The following is an 18468-nucleotide window of genomic DNA, read 5'->3' on the forward strand; positions in this document are numbered from 1 at the left end:
ACCCAAGGGACCTAGTAAATCACAAAATCTATGGCTGGGCATTGCATCCTGAGTTTGGATCATAACAGGGTAATTGTGAAGGTTTCTCCTAAAATGATTGCTTATAGGCCATCCAGACATTCAGGCACAGGAAACTAAATGCCACATGTTTTCTCTTTCTCTCTATTGTTTTCTGTATTTATCTATTTCTTTGTCCATCTCTGCCATCTCTCCTCTTTCTCTTGATTTCTCTTCCTCTCTCCCTATAGCTCCTCCCTGCTCTGTAATGCCCAGCTACTTCCTCTTGGTGAAAACAGAAAGGCCTTAATTCAAAACATAGAGTTTAGATGAAAGAAAAACTTTATCACAATCAGTTGTTAAAATTGAGGAGAAAGAGGCCACCAAATTTTATTTTTCAGATGACACATTCTTGTGCCCTGCAATTATTTGGGCGTGGCCCACCTGAGGACTGAAGACCCTGGTGTTTCAGGACTTTGATTCCTTTGAAACAGCACAAGGATCTTGGGAAGTGTCCTAAGGATTCATCACTGCAGCAGCAGCAATGAAAGATGCCACCATGGCATCTTCCAACACCCTTGTCCAGGGTCAGAGTTCCAGCCCACGTGGATGTGAACTCTTTGCCACAACAGTTCAGAGGGGCCCATGCCATGCTCACCAATGCAGGCGGAGCATTGTCCTTGCTAGTTTCATGCTCTTATGCTCAGTACTCACCTGTTTTTTCTTCCCCTCTGTAACCAGGTGAAATGCTACCACAAGAAGTATCGTTCGGCCACCCGTGATGTCATTTTCCGCCTGCAGTTTCACACTGGGGCTGTGCAGGGCTACGGACTGGTGTTTGGAAAGGAGGATCTGGACAGTGCCTGCAAAGGTGAGATGGAGCTGGTGGCCTCAGAGCATATGGAGATCACAGGGAATGGAGCAGCTTGCCCTGCTCATGTGGGCATGCGTCCCCCTAATCCTCTCCCCAAATTCAGCCTGCTGGCAAAATTTAATTGTTACTGATCTGTGGTAGAAAAGAGTTCAGGGAAACTGGGATGCTGTGTACCATGAGGTGTTTCCATTGCAGCTCTGGTTGGAATATAAGAAGAATACCATCCTCTGCTTTTGTAGCTCATCAGCTCCAAATGTGTTTTTTTCAGATGACCGTTTTCCAGACTATGGGAAGATTGAGTTAGTCTTCTCGGCCACACCTGAGAAGATCCAAGGTGGGTGGCTGGCAAGATGCTTGGGCAGCTGGAGGTTGATGCTGACTGGGGTGGTTGTTGGTACCCTGGGGTGACTGTCTTGGCCTCCCACCTCTACACCTACTTGGAAATGTTTGTAATTAAACTTTAAAAAGTAGGATACTGGACAGTGGGGAGGACTGAGGCAGTTCAGAGAGCTAAAGCGTACTTCGGTCAGTAAGAGCCAGAAGTGACATGACTTGCCCAAAACTCCTTCACCAAGTGAGGGCAGGAACTCTTTAGAGCTCACTGGTGTTCCTGAGGATCCACCCTCCATTTCCTGGGAAATTATGCTAAATATTTACTTTTGTCTTCAACAAACAATGAACATTTTAGAAGAGAATTTTAAGTACGGTAGACTGCAAATATCTAAGTGCAAAACAATTTCTCCTATTCCATAAAAACATTTTTACAAAGCAATCCTTCTTTCATCAAGTGATAATTGAAAATTCCACTTGCATAAAAGTTTTAATTCCCTTTTAACAACTTGGGAAAACAGTCACCTTTTTCTAGGCTCACTGTCACAGATTTAGACAGGAACTATTAAATGCAAGGCTTGTGTGTTAATATTCCTCTTGGCATTCTTAGAATGATTAAAGGCAGGAATATGGACTTAGGAGCCAAAAGCCTCAAAGTCATCCTTTCTGAGACTGAACACCACCCAAAGGCACCCCTGTGTCCCCACCAAGGGCTTTCTTTTTGCAAAGTGGTGCTCAGAGCCCAGAGTCTGGCACAGTATACAAATGACCGATGTTCACCTTGCCTTTCCACTGAGAGGTTTTAGCTGTTAATCAGTTTGTCAACAATTGTGCCTGCATCTCTAATTAGTGCCATGCATGGTGGAGAGGGACAGTGAACACAGAGCTTCACTTTCATGCTTAAATGCAGCAGCTCAGCTACCCTCATCCCTCAGGGTCAGGCGGATGACAGAAGTACTGGGCTTTGTTGGGACTAACGTCCTGCTGTGCCCCTACAGGCTGTGAGCATCTGCACAATGACCATGGGGTGATTGTGGACTACAACACGGCAGACCCATTGATCCGCTGGGACTCCTACGAGAACCTGAGTGCAGATGGAGAAGGTGCGTGCTGTTAGCTCCCGTGTATGGCTGAGAGGGGGGGGCGCGCAGAGAAGACAGCCTCCCTACAGTTAGCTCAGAAAAACTTTGCTGTGTGCTCAGAAGATGAAAATCTCCCCATATTTCCAGAAACCCAGAAGCCATGCCTTGTGTGTGATGCAGTCCCCCCGACTCCCCCAGTGTCAGGGATTGAACCCAGCTGTGCTTAACTACCGCGTCACATCCCCAGTCCTTCTATTTTGTATTTTCTTTAGAGACAGGGTCTCCTGAGTTGCTTAGCACCTCGCTAAGTTGCTGAGGCTGGGCTTGAACTCATGATCCCCCTGCCTCAGACTCCTGAGTGGCTGGGATTACAGGCGTGCGCCACTGTGCTCTGTGTTCTTGAGGATCAGGTTTGGTGAAATTAGGTAATGGTGGTTACTGTGCGCCTCCTTGCCTGAAAACGTTTGTGTGTGTGTATGTGTGTGTGTGTGTGTGTGTGTGTTTCTATCTTCTCTCCCTTCCTGATTGAGTGTGGGGAATGCCAAACAATGGTCACAAACAGTTGTCCTCCTGTTTTGTGGCCCTGCGGGTGACAGACCTTTGGAGTTCATTTCTGTTTGCTTGTTACATAGGCGTCCATGGCTTATCATTGTAATGTCAATTGTTGTAAGTTTGTCTCACCTACATTGCTCTCTGTTCATCCATGGAACATATAATGTGGGTCACAAGTAACCCGTGAAGCAGGAAAGGAATGAGAGGACAGCTGCCTGCTGGGGTGACTGAAAGAAGCAAGTGCGGGTGGATTTCAAAGAAAGTGACTCAGGGCTCCTTCGGTCATTCTGGTCTTTCATCTTTCTCAGCCACTGACTGAGAATCAGTCCTGTTTTGGGGAAGGGCATTATTTCTTCTTTTCTTTCCTTTTTTGGTTCAAATTAGTTGTATCCAGATGTTCAGTATTTAAAAGCCAGTGTTGGCAATAGCACCAATGTTGTACTCTTGTGCATCGCTTAACTTCCCGTGACTCAGGAAGGTGGTATCTCTGCCCAGTGCCTGGGGCATCTATCATGTGTTCCTGGGCATCACAGGACACTACTTTGCTTGTGCTGGGCAAATGTGTGCCCTTCCTAGACTGTGTTGAGTGACATTTCAACAAAAGGAATTATTACAATGCCAAATACCCCTGGACCGAAGGAGGTACCCAGAGATGGAGTGCGAATTCTGAGGGCATTAAAACTCAGGTTAAGTTTGGGGCTTCAGCAGGCAGATGTTGTAGAAGAGGCCAGCCTTTCAATATAAAGTATATAGAAAGTTCTTTCCTGGTGCAAATCATTCAGAACCTAGTTCTTTAAGATACCAACATATTAAAACAATCACACGTAAAAACTTTTGGAAAAAAGATCCATAGTGTATACAGGAATCATAAAGGCTATCAGGCAGATCTCTGTCACCTTTTCCCAAACTGTATTATCAATCTTTTTTTTTTTTTTTTTTTTTTTTTTTTTTTTTTTGGTGTCAGGGATTGAAATCCAGAGGTGCTTAACCCCTGAGCCACATCCCCAGCCCTTTTTACATTTTATTTTGAGACAGGATCTTACTAAGTTGCTTCAGGCCTTGCTAAATTGCTGAGGCTAGTTTTGAACTTGTGATCCTCCTGCCTCTGCCTCCCCAGCCTCTGGGATTACAGGAGGGCGCTGCTGCGCCTGATTTGCATTATCAAATTTTTGACAGCGGAGCTCTTTTCCAGTGGCCTCTATTAACATGAAGCATTAACTCCTGTCTGTAGCTTACCCTGTGTTCTCTTGTATTGGAGGGGAGAACATAAGGTGGTTACTGAAGAAGTGAGTAGATAGCCCAAGGTAAGAAGAGGAAGGGACAATTTGGAGAACTAGTCAGTGACACTGACTTTGGCTGACTCAGAATTCTAAACGGGGCCCAGAAGGGTGGGTCTGAGTACTGCATCACAACTGGCCAGCAGGCCACATGATAAGGCTATGAATGTGTGGTGTGGGGAGTCCACCAAAGTGCAGGACATGGCCAGGATCTGCCTGCAGGAATTGTGCATGTGGGACTCTCAACATGAGAGTTCCCTTCTTGCTGAGGGCTGTGTGAGCGTGGAGGGGCAGTGACCGTGAGATGGGGGCTTCTGAAGTTGTAGGTCCCAGGTAGATGATCTCTGTGCTCATGTTCTAAGAGGAGAGTGGTGAGAAGTTCAGTGTGTGGTGTGGCCCACCTGGGCCCAGCATGAGCTGGGTCTGCTGCTCAGGAGAGCTCCACGTTCGCTACTCCACAGGCACCCAGCCCCTGTCCCTTTAGCCACCTTGGAGCTAACGGGGCCCCAGGGCCACATAACGCAGAAGTAGTGAAGGATCCACACTGGTATTATGTGGATAAGGAAAGCAGCAGTGTGTTCATCACCCCTCAGAGGTTATGTGAGAGTTTGCAGAAAATGTACAGAAATGCACATGCACACACACACATGTGTGCATAAATCTGTGGTGTTCGGCTTTTTAACAGTTTATAATGAGCAAAGGTTTATTGTAGTTCACTGTTTCCAAAGTTTCAGTCCATAGTTGCTTGGACCTATTTTCTCCTAGCTTATGGGGAGGCAGAATCTCATCACATCAGGGAGGAGACTGCTCACTTAATAAGAGGAAGCAAAGAGGGAGAGAGGAAGGGGCTATGGTACCAACATTCCCTTGAAGGATACACCCAGTGACCTAACTTCCTTCCACTAGGTCCCACCTCCCAGAGTTTCACCACCTCCCAAAAGTTCTACTCTCTTCACCACATGGGCCTTTGGGAGACATTCCAGGTGGAAATGATAGCAGATATGTCAATTACAAAGGACTTCCAGTTATAACTAACTAAAGGACTCAGAGAAGCTGAGAGAGCAGAGTTCCATACTAGACACTCATGACCAGAAGAAACATCTTCCCGTCTCTTCCAAGGGAACCACCTCTTGCCTGGATCCTGTTTCAGTCTGTGAACTAACTTTGCGGTGTGAGCATACCCTGTCGCATCACTTAAGGTGTTCTGAGAAATACGTCCTTAGGCATTTGTGTTGTCCTCCACATATATATGAGACTTGTGTTGTCCTTCATATATATATTTTATATATATATAATGTCATAGAGTGTACTTATACAAACCCAGATGGCTTCAGTATGACTAAGTGACATAATCTTATGGAACCACTGACATATGTGGTCCACTAGTGACCAGGACATTGTTATGTGGCACATGACTGTGGTCCAGAGGGCTGCAGACGAACGTGTTATATGAGATTGCTAAGCCTCTCAGTCTTGTGGGTTCTCCTGGGTCAGTGCTAGCTTTGCTCACCCATCCTGTCTCTCTTGGTACTTCTACTGCTCATTCTCAGGGTTCCCAATTATTGTCCTGGGCCTCTGAACCTTTGGAACTGAGGTGTCAGTTTTTTTGCCTATGCTTCAGGAAATCAGGAGTGGGGAGGAATTGGATGGAGTGAGTTATAAGCTTTTCTTAAATCAATTTGTGCTTGTTATTAGTATTTTTTGAAAATTCAGACAATTGAAAAGAAAGAAGGACAGATCACCCCGTGTTCCTATTAAGAGATGCAGCACTTGTCCAGTGTACTTGAAGCATGATTTCTAAATGTTCTGCAAATGTTTCACCATGAGACCAACCCCAGGGTGTTTTATAACCTGAATTTATTTTATTTTTTAGATACTGGGGATTGAATCCAGGGGGACTGTACCACTGAGCTACATTGCCAGACCTTTTTCTATTTTTAATTTTGAGATAAGGTCTTGCTAACTTGCCTAGATTGGCTTTGAACTTGTGATTCTCTTGCCTTAGCCTCTGGAGTCTCTGGGATTATAGATATGCACCACAACACCTGACTAACCTGCTTTTTTTCTTAACCCAGTTTCCTGAGCATGTGTGGGCATCTTTTAACATTTTCCCTCTGCTCTACTCATGGACTGTATTGTGTTTCATTAGAGGGGTTGACACAGGGCATCTGATCTTATTGCTGTGGAGTTTGTGCTTTCATTGTTAACTCAAAGCCAAGGCTACCACAACAGCCCTGCCACCAAAGCTCTGCAGAACTCTGAGGTATGGGGTTTCCAGCTTTGGGTCTTCCTGCAAAGTTGTCCTCCAGAAAGCTTTCTCTGGAAAGATGGAAGATTTGAGTTGTCCTCCTTATCCCCAGCTCTCCAGCCTGCCACAGCACCTCTCAGGTATGGAGGTGGCCTTCTTGGTCTCATTTCACAGGTGAGGTCCCAGATTTGGGCACCTGGACAAAGCTCCAGCCCTGGCAGGCAGAAAACAGAGTCTCAACTGCATTGCTTGCCAGAGCCTAAAACCTGTGCAGCATTAGTTCTCAGAGCTGTCTGGAGCTTTGAAGAGTAAAAGAAGGTTTGGCAGCCTCTAAAACGTTTTCGTTTAGCTGTAAAATGATGTATTATAGCACTCTTTTCTACCCCCACCCCTTCCTCTAGCCCCTGCTGGTTTAAAAAAAAAAAAAAAAAAAAAAAAACAGAAAATGTTGATTTAAGCAGCATTTATCTCCAGACCCTTGCCGCCTGGAATGGGGCCCTCTGCAGATGCCTTCGACGGGGGCCCTTGTTAGGAAAGCACTGCCTTTTATGTCAGCCGGATGCTCTGCCCTTTACACTAAGAAAGGAGGGAGCCTTGAATCTGTTTCAGTGTGGGCAAGTGATCACGGATGTTCTGTCTTCACTATGGAGAGCACACGTGGTCGTGGTCACTCCTGTCTTCGCGAGTCTGTAGTCTTGGTGGGCAGTGGCCTGCTCTTTTTGCAAGTCATGGTGCCAAGTCAGCATTTCCCAGGGCTTTCGCCTCCCCTAAACGAGGGGAGAACATCTCAGGGCTCACAGTGTGGCAGCCTGGCACTGTTGTCTTATTTGATCCTCAAGAGGAACCTGTGAGCCCACTTTGGATATGAAGGGAGCTATCCCAAGAGAAATGGAAAGCGAGGAGCTATGGGGGCAAGAGGGGACTGCAGCCTCCAGGTTCCCTGCTGTTGGTGATGACAGATGCCATCGCATAGTAGATTGTCTTGTGTGTGAGATCACACGCAGCAGAGCTCTGATAGTGCCTTTCCTCATTTGGAACTGTGAGTGTGCTGGGTGTCACTAGATGTCACACCTTGTCACACAGAGAATGGGGTTTCCTATCTTGGCAGGATATAGCTATTGTGTCAGAGTCAGATTTGCTGACACAGGCTGAGGAAATGCCACACAGCAGCTCATCACACTGAACTTGGAATGTTGCCAATAGGCAAACAGGGCAAGATGAATCCTGATCTCCCCCCAGTGTGTCCCCCCCTCTATGGCACAGAGTGATGAAGCCCCATGCCCCACTCTGTCCCTATATGTGGGACATGCTGTTTGGGGTCACTGTCCATATGTTTCTGTCTCTCTTCTTATCTGGTCTGTTCTTTTCTTTCTTTTTCTTTTTCGCACCTTAACACTGGGTTCAGCCTGGCTCTCTGCAAAGTTCTCAGCACCTCTTGTTGATAGACCCCTGTAGAATGTCTCATCTCTCATGAGGCATGTCTTTGGCATTGGTGCCACTGTCCACACTTCCATATGGAACTTCTCTGCTTGTTCAGAAGAGCCACATGCTCACCTGGGTGTGGTGGTGCATAGCTGTGATACCAGCCATTCAGGAAGCTGAGCCAGAAGGGCCACAAGTTCAAAGACAGCCTCAGCAACTTAGTGAAGCCCTAAACAACTTAGTGAGACCCTGTCTCAAAAAATAAAATGGCTAGGGATGTAACTCAGTGGTAAAACACCTCTGGATTCAACCCCCAGTACCAAAAAGGAAAAAAAGAATAGCCATGTGCTCATTCAGTTTCCACATCTGCAAAATGGAAAATAACCTTCTTTAATTAGGTGATCCTAAAGACATCTCCTCCAACTCTGAGCTTTTTATTATCGTATGTGCATTTTGTCTTTTTTATGTATCAACATGAAAACATGTTATATAAAGCCATTTCAGTTTGCCTTAGGAATTCCTTTCAGAATACCCCAGGATATCAAACTGTGCAGATGCTTAAGTTCCTTATTATCAAATGGCAGTGTTTGCATATAACCTATTCTTGTACTCCCATATACTTTAAATCATCTCTAGATTTCTTATGATACCTAATGCAATATAAATATTAAATATGTAATTATTGTGCAGTATTGTCTAGAAATAATGACAAGAAAAATGTCTAAATGTTCAATATAGAATATTTTTAAAAAAGCATTTTGATCCATAATTGGTTGAATTTATGGATGAAGAAACTGAGATATGGAAGGCTGACTGTACATTGTATATCCATCAGCATTCCCCATAGGATGCATCAAAACTGTTATTAGCATGTGTCATGAATTAAGAAAGAATGGAAGAACATCTACTCTACCTATACAGTTTGGTAAAGTTCACAAAGATGATCTTGGCAGACAGGAAGCATAGACAGAATGCAAAAGGGGGCATGCCTAGCCAAGGGCAGGGCAGGAGTAAGCAGGCATCTTTACCCAGAAGGAGTGCTTCAGATCTAACTGGAGCTAGACATGTGTTCAAGGAAGCTGCAGCACTGTGTAATGGAATGCAGGATTCATGGTTGGTCAGGAAGTGTCATTGTGTTGAGCCCATCTCCTGGCAGTGAGGTGCCCAGGAGCCATAGGGCTGGATGATCCAGAGGCTATCACAGAACCAGAGGATGCCCTGCAGGCATCAAGAGTCTGAAGAGCAGAGGAAGTAGTGAAGGGATTTCTGGAATGCTCCAGCTGAGAACCAAGCCAGATCTGAACTTGGAGAAGCTCTGGGGTGAAGTGACAGCTTCAGATACTTGGGAGTTGGATGATTAAAGCTTTGCACAGATCCAGAGGAAGGGCAAGGGTCAAGGAAACTTCAGGAATGGCTGAGGGTTGGACATGAGGTTTTTTGGGCTGCTTCCTTGCCCTTGGTTTCTTGTCTTGACCTAGGACTTTCTGGCTAAACCTCACAAGGTGAGCAAAGTGAGGGTCCCAAGCAGCCCAAGGTTTGGGCTCTGCCACTTTAAGTGGATAACTTTATGAACATTCCTAGTGATCAGACTTGGCTTCCCAGACAACCACAATTGTTTCAGAGATCCCACAGCAGCTGCTGGAGCAGACAGTCTACGGGGATTCAGGTTTCCCCACACCCTTCACAATAAGGTAAAGTCCTGAACTGCACCTTCCCCTAGGACTCTCTGCCAAACTCTCAATAATGGCTGATTAGAACAAGTTAGATCAAGAAGCACTGGCCATGGACGTGCCCTGTCAAGTTGCAACCAAGTTGCCATTTTGAAAGTGTATTTGAAAGCTGTTGTTCCCAGAAATTGTTTTTAGATTTTTCAAAAGCAAAACAAGTATTGACAACTCACTGGGAGGAAAGGGCTGCTGGAATCTGTGACAGATACACCTCACACTCTGACTCTCTTAACCTGCTTGGGATCACACAGTTCCTCTCGTCCATACCTTGGTCCTCACTGTTAAGATGAGATGCTGCTACCTGCACGAGCAGAGTATATGTCTTCTTTATGTGGTATTTGGCCACTTGTGAATGTTTGACTGTATCACACACAGGAAAATTTCTTTGGATCTTTCCCCTGTTGACCTAAATAACAATCAGAGAGATTGTCCAAAGAATATAGAATTGCAACGAGAATAAGTATGCCATAGTAAACAATGAGTATATTCAGAGAGGAAGGGAAAATTTTGGAAACCAAAAATGAGGTGGATCACGTGAAATATTTTGAGGTCAGAATACTTGGCCATAATGATTGATAACTGACAGTTGCTGGGCAGATGTTCTTACAGAAAGGACTTTTTGTAGAAAGTAGTAGTGACCTCTGTATAAGGTTGTAGCTGGCAGTTTTTATTTATTTTGTCATCATTGCTATCAGAATCATGCATGAGTTCATAACCTCCCAGCTTTATTTATTTTTGTTAGGATTTTCACAAGTGATTCCATTTGGATTCTGACAATTTTTACACCCCCAGCCAAGCTTTTCTAAGTGTTATTTGCTTAGGCATGAGAGGAAAAGCAGCCCTCATGAGGGACCTTTGGCTAGGATAAGTGATGAAGGACCAGATGGGAGCTCTGGGTCTCAGAAAACTCCCTTTCCTTTCTTTTCCTCTCTTGATGGTAAATCAAGGATGTAAGCCTCTGGCCTCTTAGTACAAAAGATCCTTTTGCAGTTATCCAGTGACTCAAGCACTGAGTCCGGCTGAATATCACCTTATCGGGGATATGAGGCATAATGTGGTCAGGCAGGTAGGAGTGAGGGTTGTGGCTCCTCCTTATGGCCATATAACCTTTACATTGAGAGCCATAATCTAGTCCTGGGAGTGTTACTTTTTAAAATGGACAGGACCAGTCAGAGAGTGAATCTGATATTGGGACAAAGGAGTGGTGCCAGGCTCTGAGCTGGCATTTTATTAAGGGTCTGTTACTTTTCCAACCTAAGTGGTGTCAGAAAAATATCCTGAAAAAATATGTCATCCTGTACTGGTTGCATTCAGCTAACCCATGTGAGTCCCCAGTGATGACTCCTGGAGTCATGTAGTTTCACCTGTGTGAATGAGGTGCTACTTTGACACTTGGCCCCCAGCCCATGCACAAACCCCATCATCCCGGGACCCTCTCAGCTGCCCCAATTAGGATCCCTGCATAGTGTTTCCTGTGTGTGCAGCAGGGACTGGCAGGTATGTGGTTTGTCTATATCACTGTAGTGTCTGTGTCTTTGAGTCCAGTAAGCCATGCATCTTTATTCTTCTCTTACTTTCCTCTGTGGATTTATGATCAGTATCTCCAGTGCTCTTTGATGACTGCACCTACTTAACCAACAATGCTCGGTGACTCACACTTCTGCCCTACGTTCCTTCCCCCAGAGCTGCAGATCTTTGGACTCTAATATACACCCTGGGGAACTAGCAGCTTAGTTTTTCTGCTGGTGGATTTGCTGAAATGTGAACTTGGAAGTGAATCCCACCGCTCTGTGCCTCTGGGTCCCTGATCACATTCCATTTGAACTGCAGACTGCATGTGACAATCCTAGCAGTGTGAGTGTTTGTGTTTGCCCTCTTCTTTAAAGCTTTATCTGATGCCTGTTAGCCAAGGCCCTCTTCTGGGTGTGCTCTCTCGCTGTCCTGGCATGGATTGGTAGGAGATGGCTACATGAGGACACTATGCCGCACCTGCTGAGATTCTGTCTATGTCTTCTGTGGGGAGAGCCCCTCTCTTCATTTCCAGAAAGAGGCAAGGTTGCAATTTCATTTCCCCTTTGCAGAGCCTGCAAGTACATTTCTCATTTTGCCAAATCCAACTCTAAATATTTGATAAAAGGAACCTAAAGCATGACAAAGGAAGGGGCTGGGATTACAGAAAATTGGGGCCTGTTTTCCTCATGTGCCTAATAAGCTCGTGTGTCCCCCAACACCCTGGAGCAGCCTCATATCCACCTTTGGCTGGAAGCATGGAAGACTCCATGCTTGCTATTTCTGTCTTTTCTTTTTTTTAACATTTTATTATTTTTTAGCTTTTAGGTGGACACAATATCTTTATTTTATCTTTATGTGGTGCTGAGGATCAAACTCAGTGCCTCAGGCATGCCAGGCGAGTGCTCTATCTTTTTCAGGCTTAAAAAAAAAAATGCCTGGGGAGGCTATTTATTTATTTAGGTATTGGGGATTGAAACCAGGAGTGCTTACCCATATCCCCAGCCCTTTTTATTTTGAGACAGGTTCTTACCAAATTGCTTAGGGCCTCACTAAGTTACTGAGGCTGGCTTTTAACTTGTGATCCATCTGCCTCAGTCTCTGGAGATGCTGGGATTACAGGTGTGAGCCACCAGGCCTTTCAAATCATGCATATGTAACTGTATCATATACTCCTCTCTTTAGAAAGTGCTGCAAAGTAGAGAGGAGTCAGGGCCCCTAAGTGGAGGGGAAGTTGGCCAATGCATTAAGGGCAAAGGGAAGTGTTTGTATTAAAAAGGATCAGTGGGATAATCTCTTTGACATGCATCCTTTGTCTCTTCAGGGACAGGCATCCCATACCCAGAGGCGCACACTCAGCCCTGCCACTCCAGCCCATGCAGGCTGTCTAGACCAAGGAGACACCATCTACATGCATGTTCCTTTAAGGAAATGGTTCTCCTGATATTTATGGTGGTACTCTCTTGGCTTCATGATATTTTGGAGGGTCAATAGCTTTCAAACTCTGATTTCTGCAGCCAGAAAGGATTCCAAGTTGGTGCTCAAGGAACAGCCCTATTCTCTCCCCATCTGAAACCGTCCCCAGCCACTATCCCCATCTTCACATCAGACTGCATCAAAGCCTTGTTTGAAGATCAAGTTTAGCTGAAAGTTAGAAACCGCTGCCCCATGTGGTTGTTCCTGGAACCATGGGAAGTTAAAAATTGTGTTTAAGTTTTCACAAAACCTCTGATGTTAAACATACACAAGTCCATATAGTCTTACATACTCTCCATAGGTCCAAGGATAGTTTCATTCCATTAATGGTCTCCGAGATGTCATGAAGAACAGGGCATGAGAGCCGAAGGCCCAGGGTAAGGCAGACAGTGAGTGTGTTCCTCACTTGAATTATTTAATTTATTCAGATTGTAGAGCACTTTTTGTAAAGCAGTCAGCTATTTCTTGAAGATCATGGTCATTTTAATGGCAGTGTGTGGCATCATGTAAGAGAAGTGAACTTCAAAGGATCTTTAGACCTACTTAGTTTATTGTGTGAAGGGGAACAACTTTGGTCCCCCAAGTGGATAAAAGCTATATCTGTCCACTGTGGGCCTTTTTCCCTGTGGCTACTGTACTGGGTGGAAGATGCATGTTGGGCAAAGAAAAGTCACAGACTCTTCTCGTGTGCTACTCTGTCATGCAGTATTCTAGAATATTGTTCTTGGTGGATGAGGCCTGGCATGAATGCTCATGAGCCAGATTAGGACTCCAGGGATGAGGGGTGTGATTAGGCCTTATCAGGGAGAGGATGCTGATGTCAGGGACAGAAGAGGGTGAGCACCTGGTGATGGAGACAAGCAGTTGCTCTGGCTGGATTTAGGAGCTGAGATTTAAATGATGAGGACCCGAGTGATGGACGAGAAGCATAGGAAAAGCTGTTGGTTGAGAGGGATGAGAAAGTAGGTCTCAAGTATAGAGAAGGGTATCCTGGGAAATTCCTGAGAAACCCCATGCATGTCATGCTTGTTTGCTGGACTCCAGATAGAGTGGACACTTGTTTGTAGGAAGCTTCTGCCACATACCAGGAGCCAGGGGCCAGGGGCTCCTGGTATGTGGAAGAAGCTTTCTACAACCAAGTTTTTCACAGGGACCGTGTGCCCTGTGATACTTGGTTTGGGGAACTTCCTTATGGAAAACTGAAATTCAGGATTCATGGAGGTAACATTTTGTGGAAAGTCACACTGTGGAAACTCAATACAGTTTTTTTTTTTAATTCAATGAGCAGTGAATTAATTATTACCTGGGATTTATATTCAATGCAGTTAACCAATGGTTTGGGCAATATTAATATTTGGGGTTGACTATGGGGACTTTGCTTAGATTTCAATATCCATCCTTAGCCACTGGACTAGGAATGGACACTGAGTGTGAGATGCTATTGGGATCTTGACTGAGATGAGGCAAAATGAGTTAGCACCAAGAGTTATGTGCAATAGTTATGGCCAATGTGGGTCATTTTCTTTACTGAGTGGGGGGCCAGAGGCTATGAGAAAATCTTCTTTTCTCAATATTGGGGTCCATTCTTCATTGTTGTACATGTGTAATGTCATTCTCTCTCTCTCTCTCTCTCTCTCTCTCTCTCTCTCTCTCTCTCTCTCTCTCTCGGGGGGGGGGGTACCAAGAATTGAACTCAGGGGCACTTGACCACTGAGCCACATCCATAGCCCTCTTGTATTTTATTTGGAGACAGCGTCTTACTGAGTAGCTTAGTGCCTTGCTGTTGCTGAGGCTGGCTTTGAACTCAGGATCCTCCTGTCTCAACCTCCCTAGCTGCTGGGATTACAGGCATGCACCACCACACCCTGCTCATTCTCTCTTTAATCACAAGTCAGAGGACTTGGGGAGGTCACCTTGGGGAGCAAAGTCAGAGTGGCCACCTTCTGGGGAATGCATGAGAGAAAACCAGAGGTGGTTTGGGGGTGGTCTCTCCAGGCCCCTGAGGCACGGTCCTCCTCCCTCCTTCCTTCTCACTGAGCATTGAGAATGCTGGGTGCTATAGATACAGTGCTGGATGGGATAGATGCTCATAGCTATGTGCCAAAGCCAGAACAGGACAGTAGCTACTGGCTGTTGTCATCAGAGCTCACCATTGTTGGGTGCTGGTGATGAGCCTCAGTTCTGAGCATGATTTGTGTTAATAGTTAATCCTGACCACACCCTAGGGAGAAGGATGACTTGGTACATCCTTAGAATGGGCCTGGCCAACCAGCTGTGCTTCTCCCCCTAGTACATGCAGGTTAGCATGGGCAGGGATTGGTCAGATGGATGCATCAGGGCAGGTGGACTTGGTGTCTGGTGCAGGAGTATGGATACAGGAGGGGAGGGAGAACTAGAAGGATTTACAGGCCATGATCTCTCCGATGACAGTTGGGGTTGCTGGGTAGATAGTGTGGTATGTCCAGGGATGCTTCAGACCTGACAAGTTAGGGCTTCTTATGATTTTAGTGGTGGCCACATTGGAAGAGGAAGGCAGCCATGCCCCATGGGTATAGATGGGTCATGGAAAGAAGCACAGTGGATCCGTGTTGCACTTGGTGTGAACTTGATGCTGAAGTAAAACATGCATCAGTTCTGACCCTATCTTGCTGAGGTGTACACGGAGAAGAGCTGGAAACACTCAGAGCTCTAGTGGCCATGTGGGATGGTAGAGGCCAGCTATCATGTCAAAAGAGCTCAAGGTTTTTGAAGTACGGTAGCAAGTCAAGAATATGTCATAAGAAATGTTAAAGTCAAACTGAAGAAAGTCCTCTGAAGTCTGGAGGATTAAGGCCAGGAACCCAATCAGATGTTGGTTTTCTCTGGAGAAGCCATAGAAATGCTTATAATGGTGAGTCTGGTCAAAGCTGTTGGTAGATCTGGGGACAGGTGGGAATGGGGAATGCTGACCACCAGGGCTGAGGGAAGACACAAGTTTCCAGGGAGAACTGAGTTCTGGGTAGATGTATTCCAATGCAGGGCAGCTGTGGGGGTGCCAATGCCCCTGGGAGACCTGGTTCTGGCCAAGTAGGTGGGAGTGGGCCTGACATTAGAGCAGGATCCTGGGGCTCAGTAAGGAGGGTTGTCAACTTGGGAGGATGAGCCAGTAGAGAAAACGTTCAGAGAGGAGCATGCAGAGGGACAGTGAGGAAATTGGAGAGTCAGGACACCAGAAGGACCTCAGTGTTTTCAAAGTGAGTAGTAATGTGTGTTAAAATCAGAACTGTCTCCCAGAAGATATAATAATTTAGAAACCACTTCCATTTTTTTTTTCCATTCTCTTGAAGAAGGACTTTCCAGGAGACCTTGCACAACCCCTCTGCATGCAGTCTAAGGAAGCTACACAATGATCTTTACAGTGGGCAGTTTTCTTTTCACTTGGAACCCTGCATACAAAGGTGATCTGAATGCACCATCGGTCACCCCTTGGCACCAGCTCAGTTCTGTTGCCAGTGCTCAGCTGAGAGTGCCTTCTCCTTCTTTGGATGTTGTGTGCCCTAGGTTCTATGCAGAAATCCCTTGTCTACTTCAGAGTTAGAGCTGCGGCTATGTCTCCCCCAACCCTGGATGCTTTCCTTTAAATCTGTGTGTGTGCGCGCGCGCACGCGCGCATGCACACATGCATTTGAAACTGATTATCATTGTTTTCTAAATGTGCCTTTGCTACCATGTGGCTCTTAGCCTTAGAATAGTCTTCTTTGTGATTTACTTTTTTATTAAGATCAAATCCATGTAACATAAATTCACCATTTAAATTATTTTAGTGATATTTTGCACATTCACAAGGTTGTGCAAAGTTACCAGTATCTAGTTTCTGATAATTTCCATCACCCCAGAACGGAGCCCTGTGCCATTAGCAGTCACTTCCTATTCCTCCCTTGCCCAGACCCTGGCAACCATCAATCTACTTTCTTTGCCTAAGGGTTTTCCTATTCTGGACATTTCTTATAAATGGAATCATGCAGTGCATGGTGGTTTGTGATGCGTTTCTTGAACTTGGTTTAAGAGTTCAAGGTTCACAGAGGTTGTACTTCCTTCCTTTTTGTGGTTGGAACAAATTGTGATTATTCATGTATCTATTGCTGATGGGAATTTCAGTTATTGCTACTTTTTGGCTAATATGACTAATATTGCTTCAAACATTGTTTTATGTGTCTTGACCTTAGACTATTCTTAAACCTTTAGCTTTCCTACATTGTTTAAAATTTTTTTTCTTTACCACTGAGCTACATCTCTACTCCTTTTGATTTTTAATTTTGAGACAGGGTCTCACTGAGTTGCTGAGCTACGCTTGAATTTGTGATCTTCTTGCCTCAGTCTCCTGAGTCACTGAGATGACAGAGCCCAATTCTACTACTTTTTGAAATTTCCACATCTTTTACCATCCAAAATAATACCACATGTTCTTCAAGTCCCACGTGGGCAGCTTATTTTGGAGCTGTTGGGAAACTCAATTCAGTATTTATTTATTAGAAATATTATCCCATGCATATGAAATTGGAACTTTTCAGGGTTAAAAAGTTTAGGGTCTCTTAAAACTTCCCTGAGCCACAGAACTGCCTTCTGGCCAAATTTTAACAGTCTCAAAGACTGTGTTGTTTCATGAGAAGTTAATGCTAACAGTCTGAGCAGGCCCCATGTAATCAAAAACCCACTGGTGGGGAACATATGGAAAAGGAGAGCATTTTGACATGCCAGCTCAGTGGCCACCAGCAACATAAACAGCAAGATCTGAAGCCTAAGTGGTGCTAGCTGCCATATAATTCATGAAGACTTATAGCAGCTCATTTATAAAGCTATTATCAACATGAAGAAAATTTACCCACGGCCACACACACACACAAAGACAAACCTCAAACCCTAAAATAAATGCAACCCAGAGCAACATTAAAGGAAATATCCCTTCTGAAAACATAACTAATTCTGGAATTTCTTTCTGTTAGAAATGAAAAAAAGAAGCTACTTGTCAATGTAACGCTATTTTTGTTCTTTTACTCATTATTAATACCTTAGTTGTTTTTCTTGCACACTTTTTTGATGCAAGGTCAGCATTAGACATGTGTGGACTGTGGAAGGCTAGGTTCCCCAGTCATAGCTGGACATAGATTTGGGTCCAACTTGGCAAGACCTCAGATGCTCAGGAGAGGTGTAGACATTCATTTCAGTCCTCAACCATCAGGTTATTTAAATGTCTGTTCCTGATCTCTTTTCTTTTGATGTGTATTCTTTGAAGGGAAAATATAATCTGATAAGTTGGTCGCTGCCTTTATTGCGGTGACTGTGATGTTTGTAGATACGGGACAATAAATTGCTTCCCTTGATAGGAAGGTGGGTTGGTCAATACCTTTTACAGAATGCCAAATTTAAAAGAACTTCTTGCACAAGAAGTGCATTATGTCGTACAATAAAAGAGATCCTTTCTCCCAAGGGTGAGCCAAGTTTATCTTGATACCTTGTCAGAAATGTGTGCCTCTGTGGCGGTTTAACCACGTGATTTATGGAAGACGTGTTTTACCTTCTGCCTGCACTTATGGCCCAGGCGTGTCCTGTCTCCCCTGCGGGCTGATTGAGTGGTGACTTTTATAGGGCTTCTCATTGTGCTGTGGAAATCTGAAGGCATCCGTGTGGCCTTTGCTTGTGTAGTAGTGTGTTCACTTAAAGAATAAGAGCGTGTGGTGGTGCTGTGACCGAAGTTCAGCCAGATGAGGAGTAAGCCATTGACTGAGGCTCACCTAAGTTGAACGTCTTGAGACCTGAGATGAAAAGGATCTGCTACAGACACCACAAAAAATACGCTGTGTGCAATTAACACTGACAACACAGTCTCTACCACATAGAGCGTGAAAGATGTAAACATCTCCCAGGAGATGGAGGATGTTTGCAAATATTTTCCTACTGGGCGTTTTGGAGAAATTAAATAGAGGCTGAAACAGTG

The 18468-nt window shown here is 44.9% G+C and overlaps 1 protein-coding gene across 8 annotated transcripts in view; it reads left to right on the plus strand.

The window, feature by feature from the left end:
* Positions 1 to 18468, plus strand: part of TNS3 (tensin 3) — a 275924-nt gene that overhangs the window by 166828 nt on the left and 90628 nt on the right. For all 8 annotated transcript variants that reach the window (XM_081287962.1, XM_081287963.1, XM_081287957.1 and 5 more), the window contains 3 exons: positions 739 to 868; positions 1140 to 1205; positions 2200 to 2304. In XM_081287962.1, the coding sequence (XP_081144088.1) occupies positions 739 to 868; positions 1140 to 1205; positions 2200 to 2304 (301 nt within the window). The remainder of the gene's footprint in view (positions 1 to 738; positions 869 to 1139; positions 1206 to 2199; positions 2305 to 18468) is intronic.

The sequence above is a fragment of the Spermophilus citellus genome (assembly GCF_964194105.1).
Source record: "Spermophilus citellus genome assembly, chromosome: 3".
Lineage (NCBI taxonomy): Eukaryota > Metazoa > Chordata > Mammalia > Rodentia > Sciuridae > Spermophilus > Spermophilus citellus.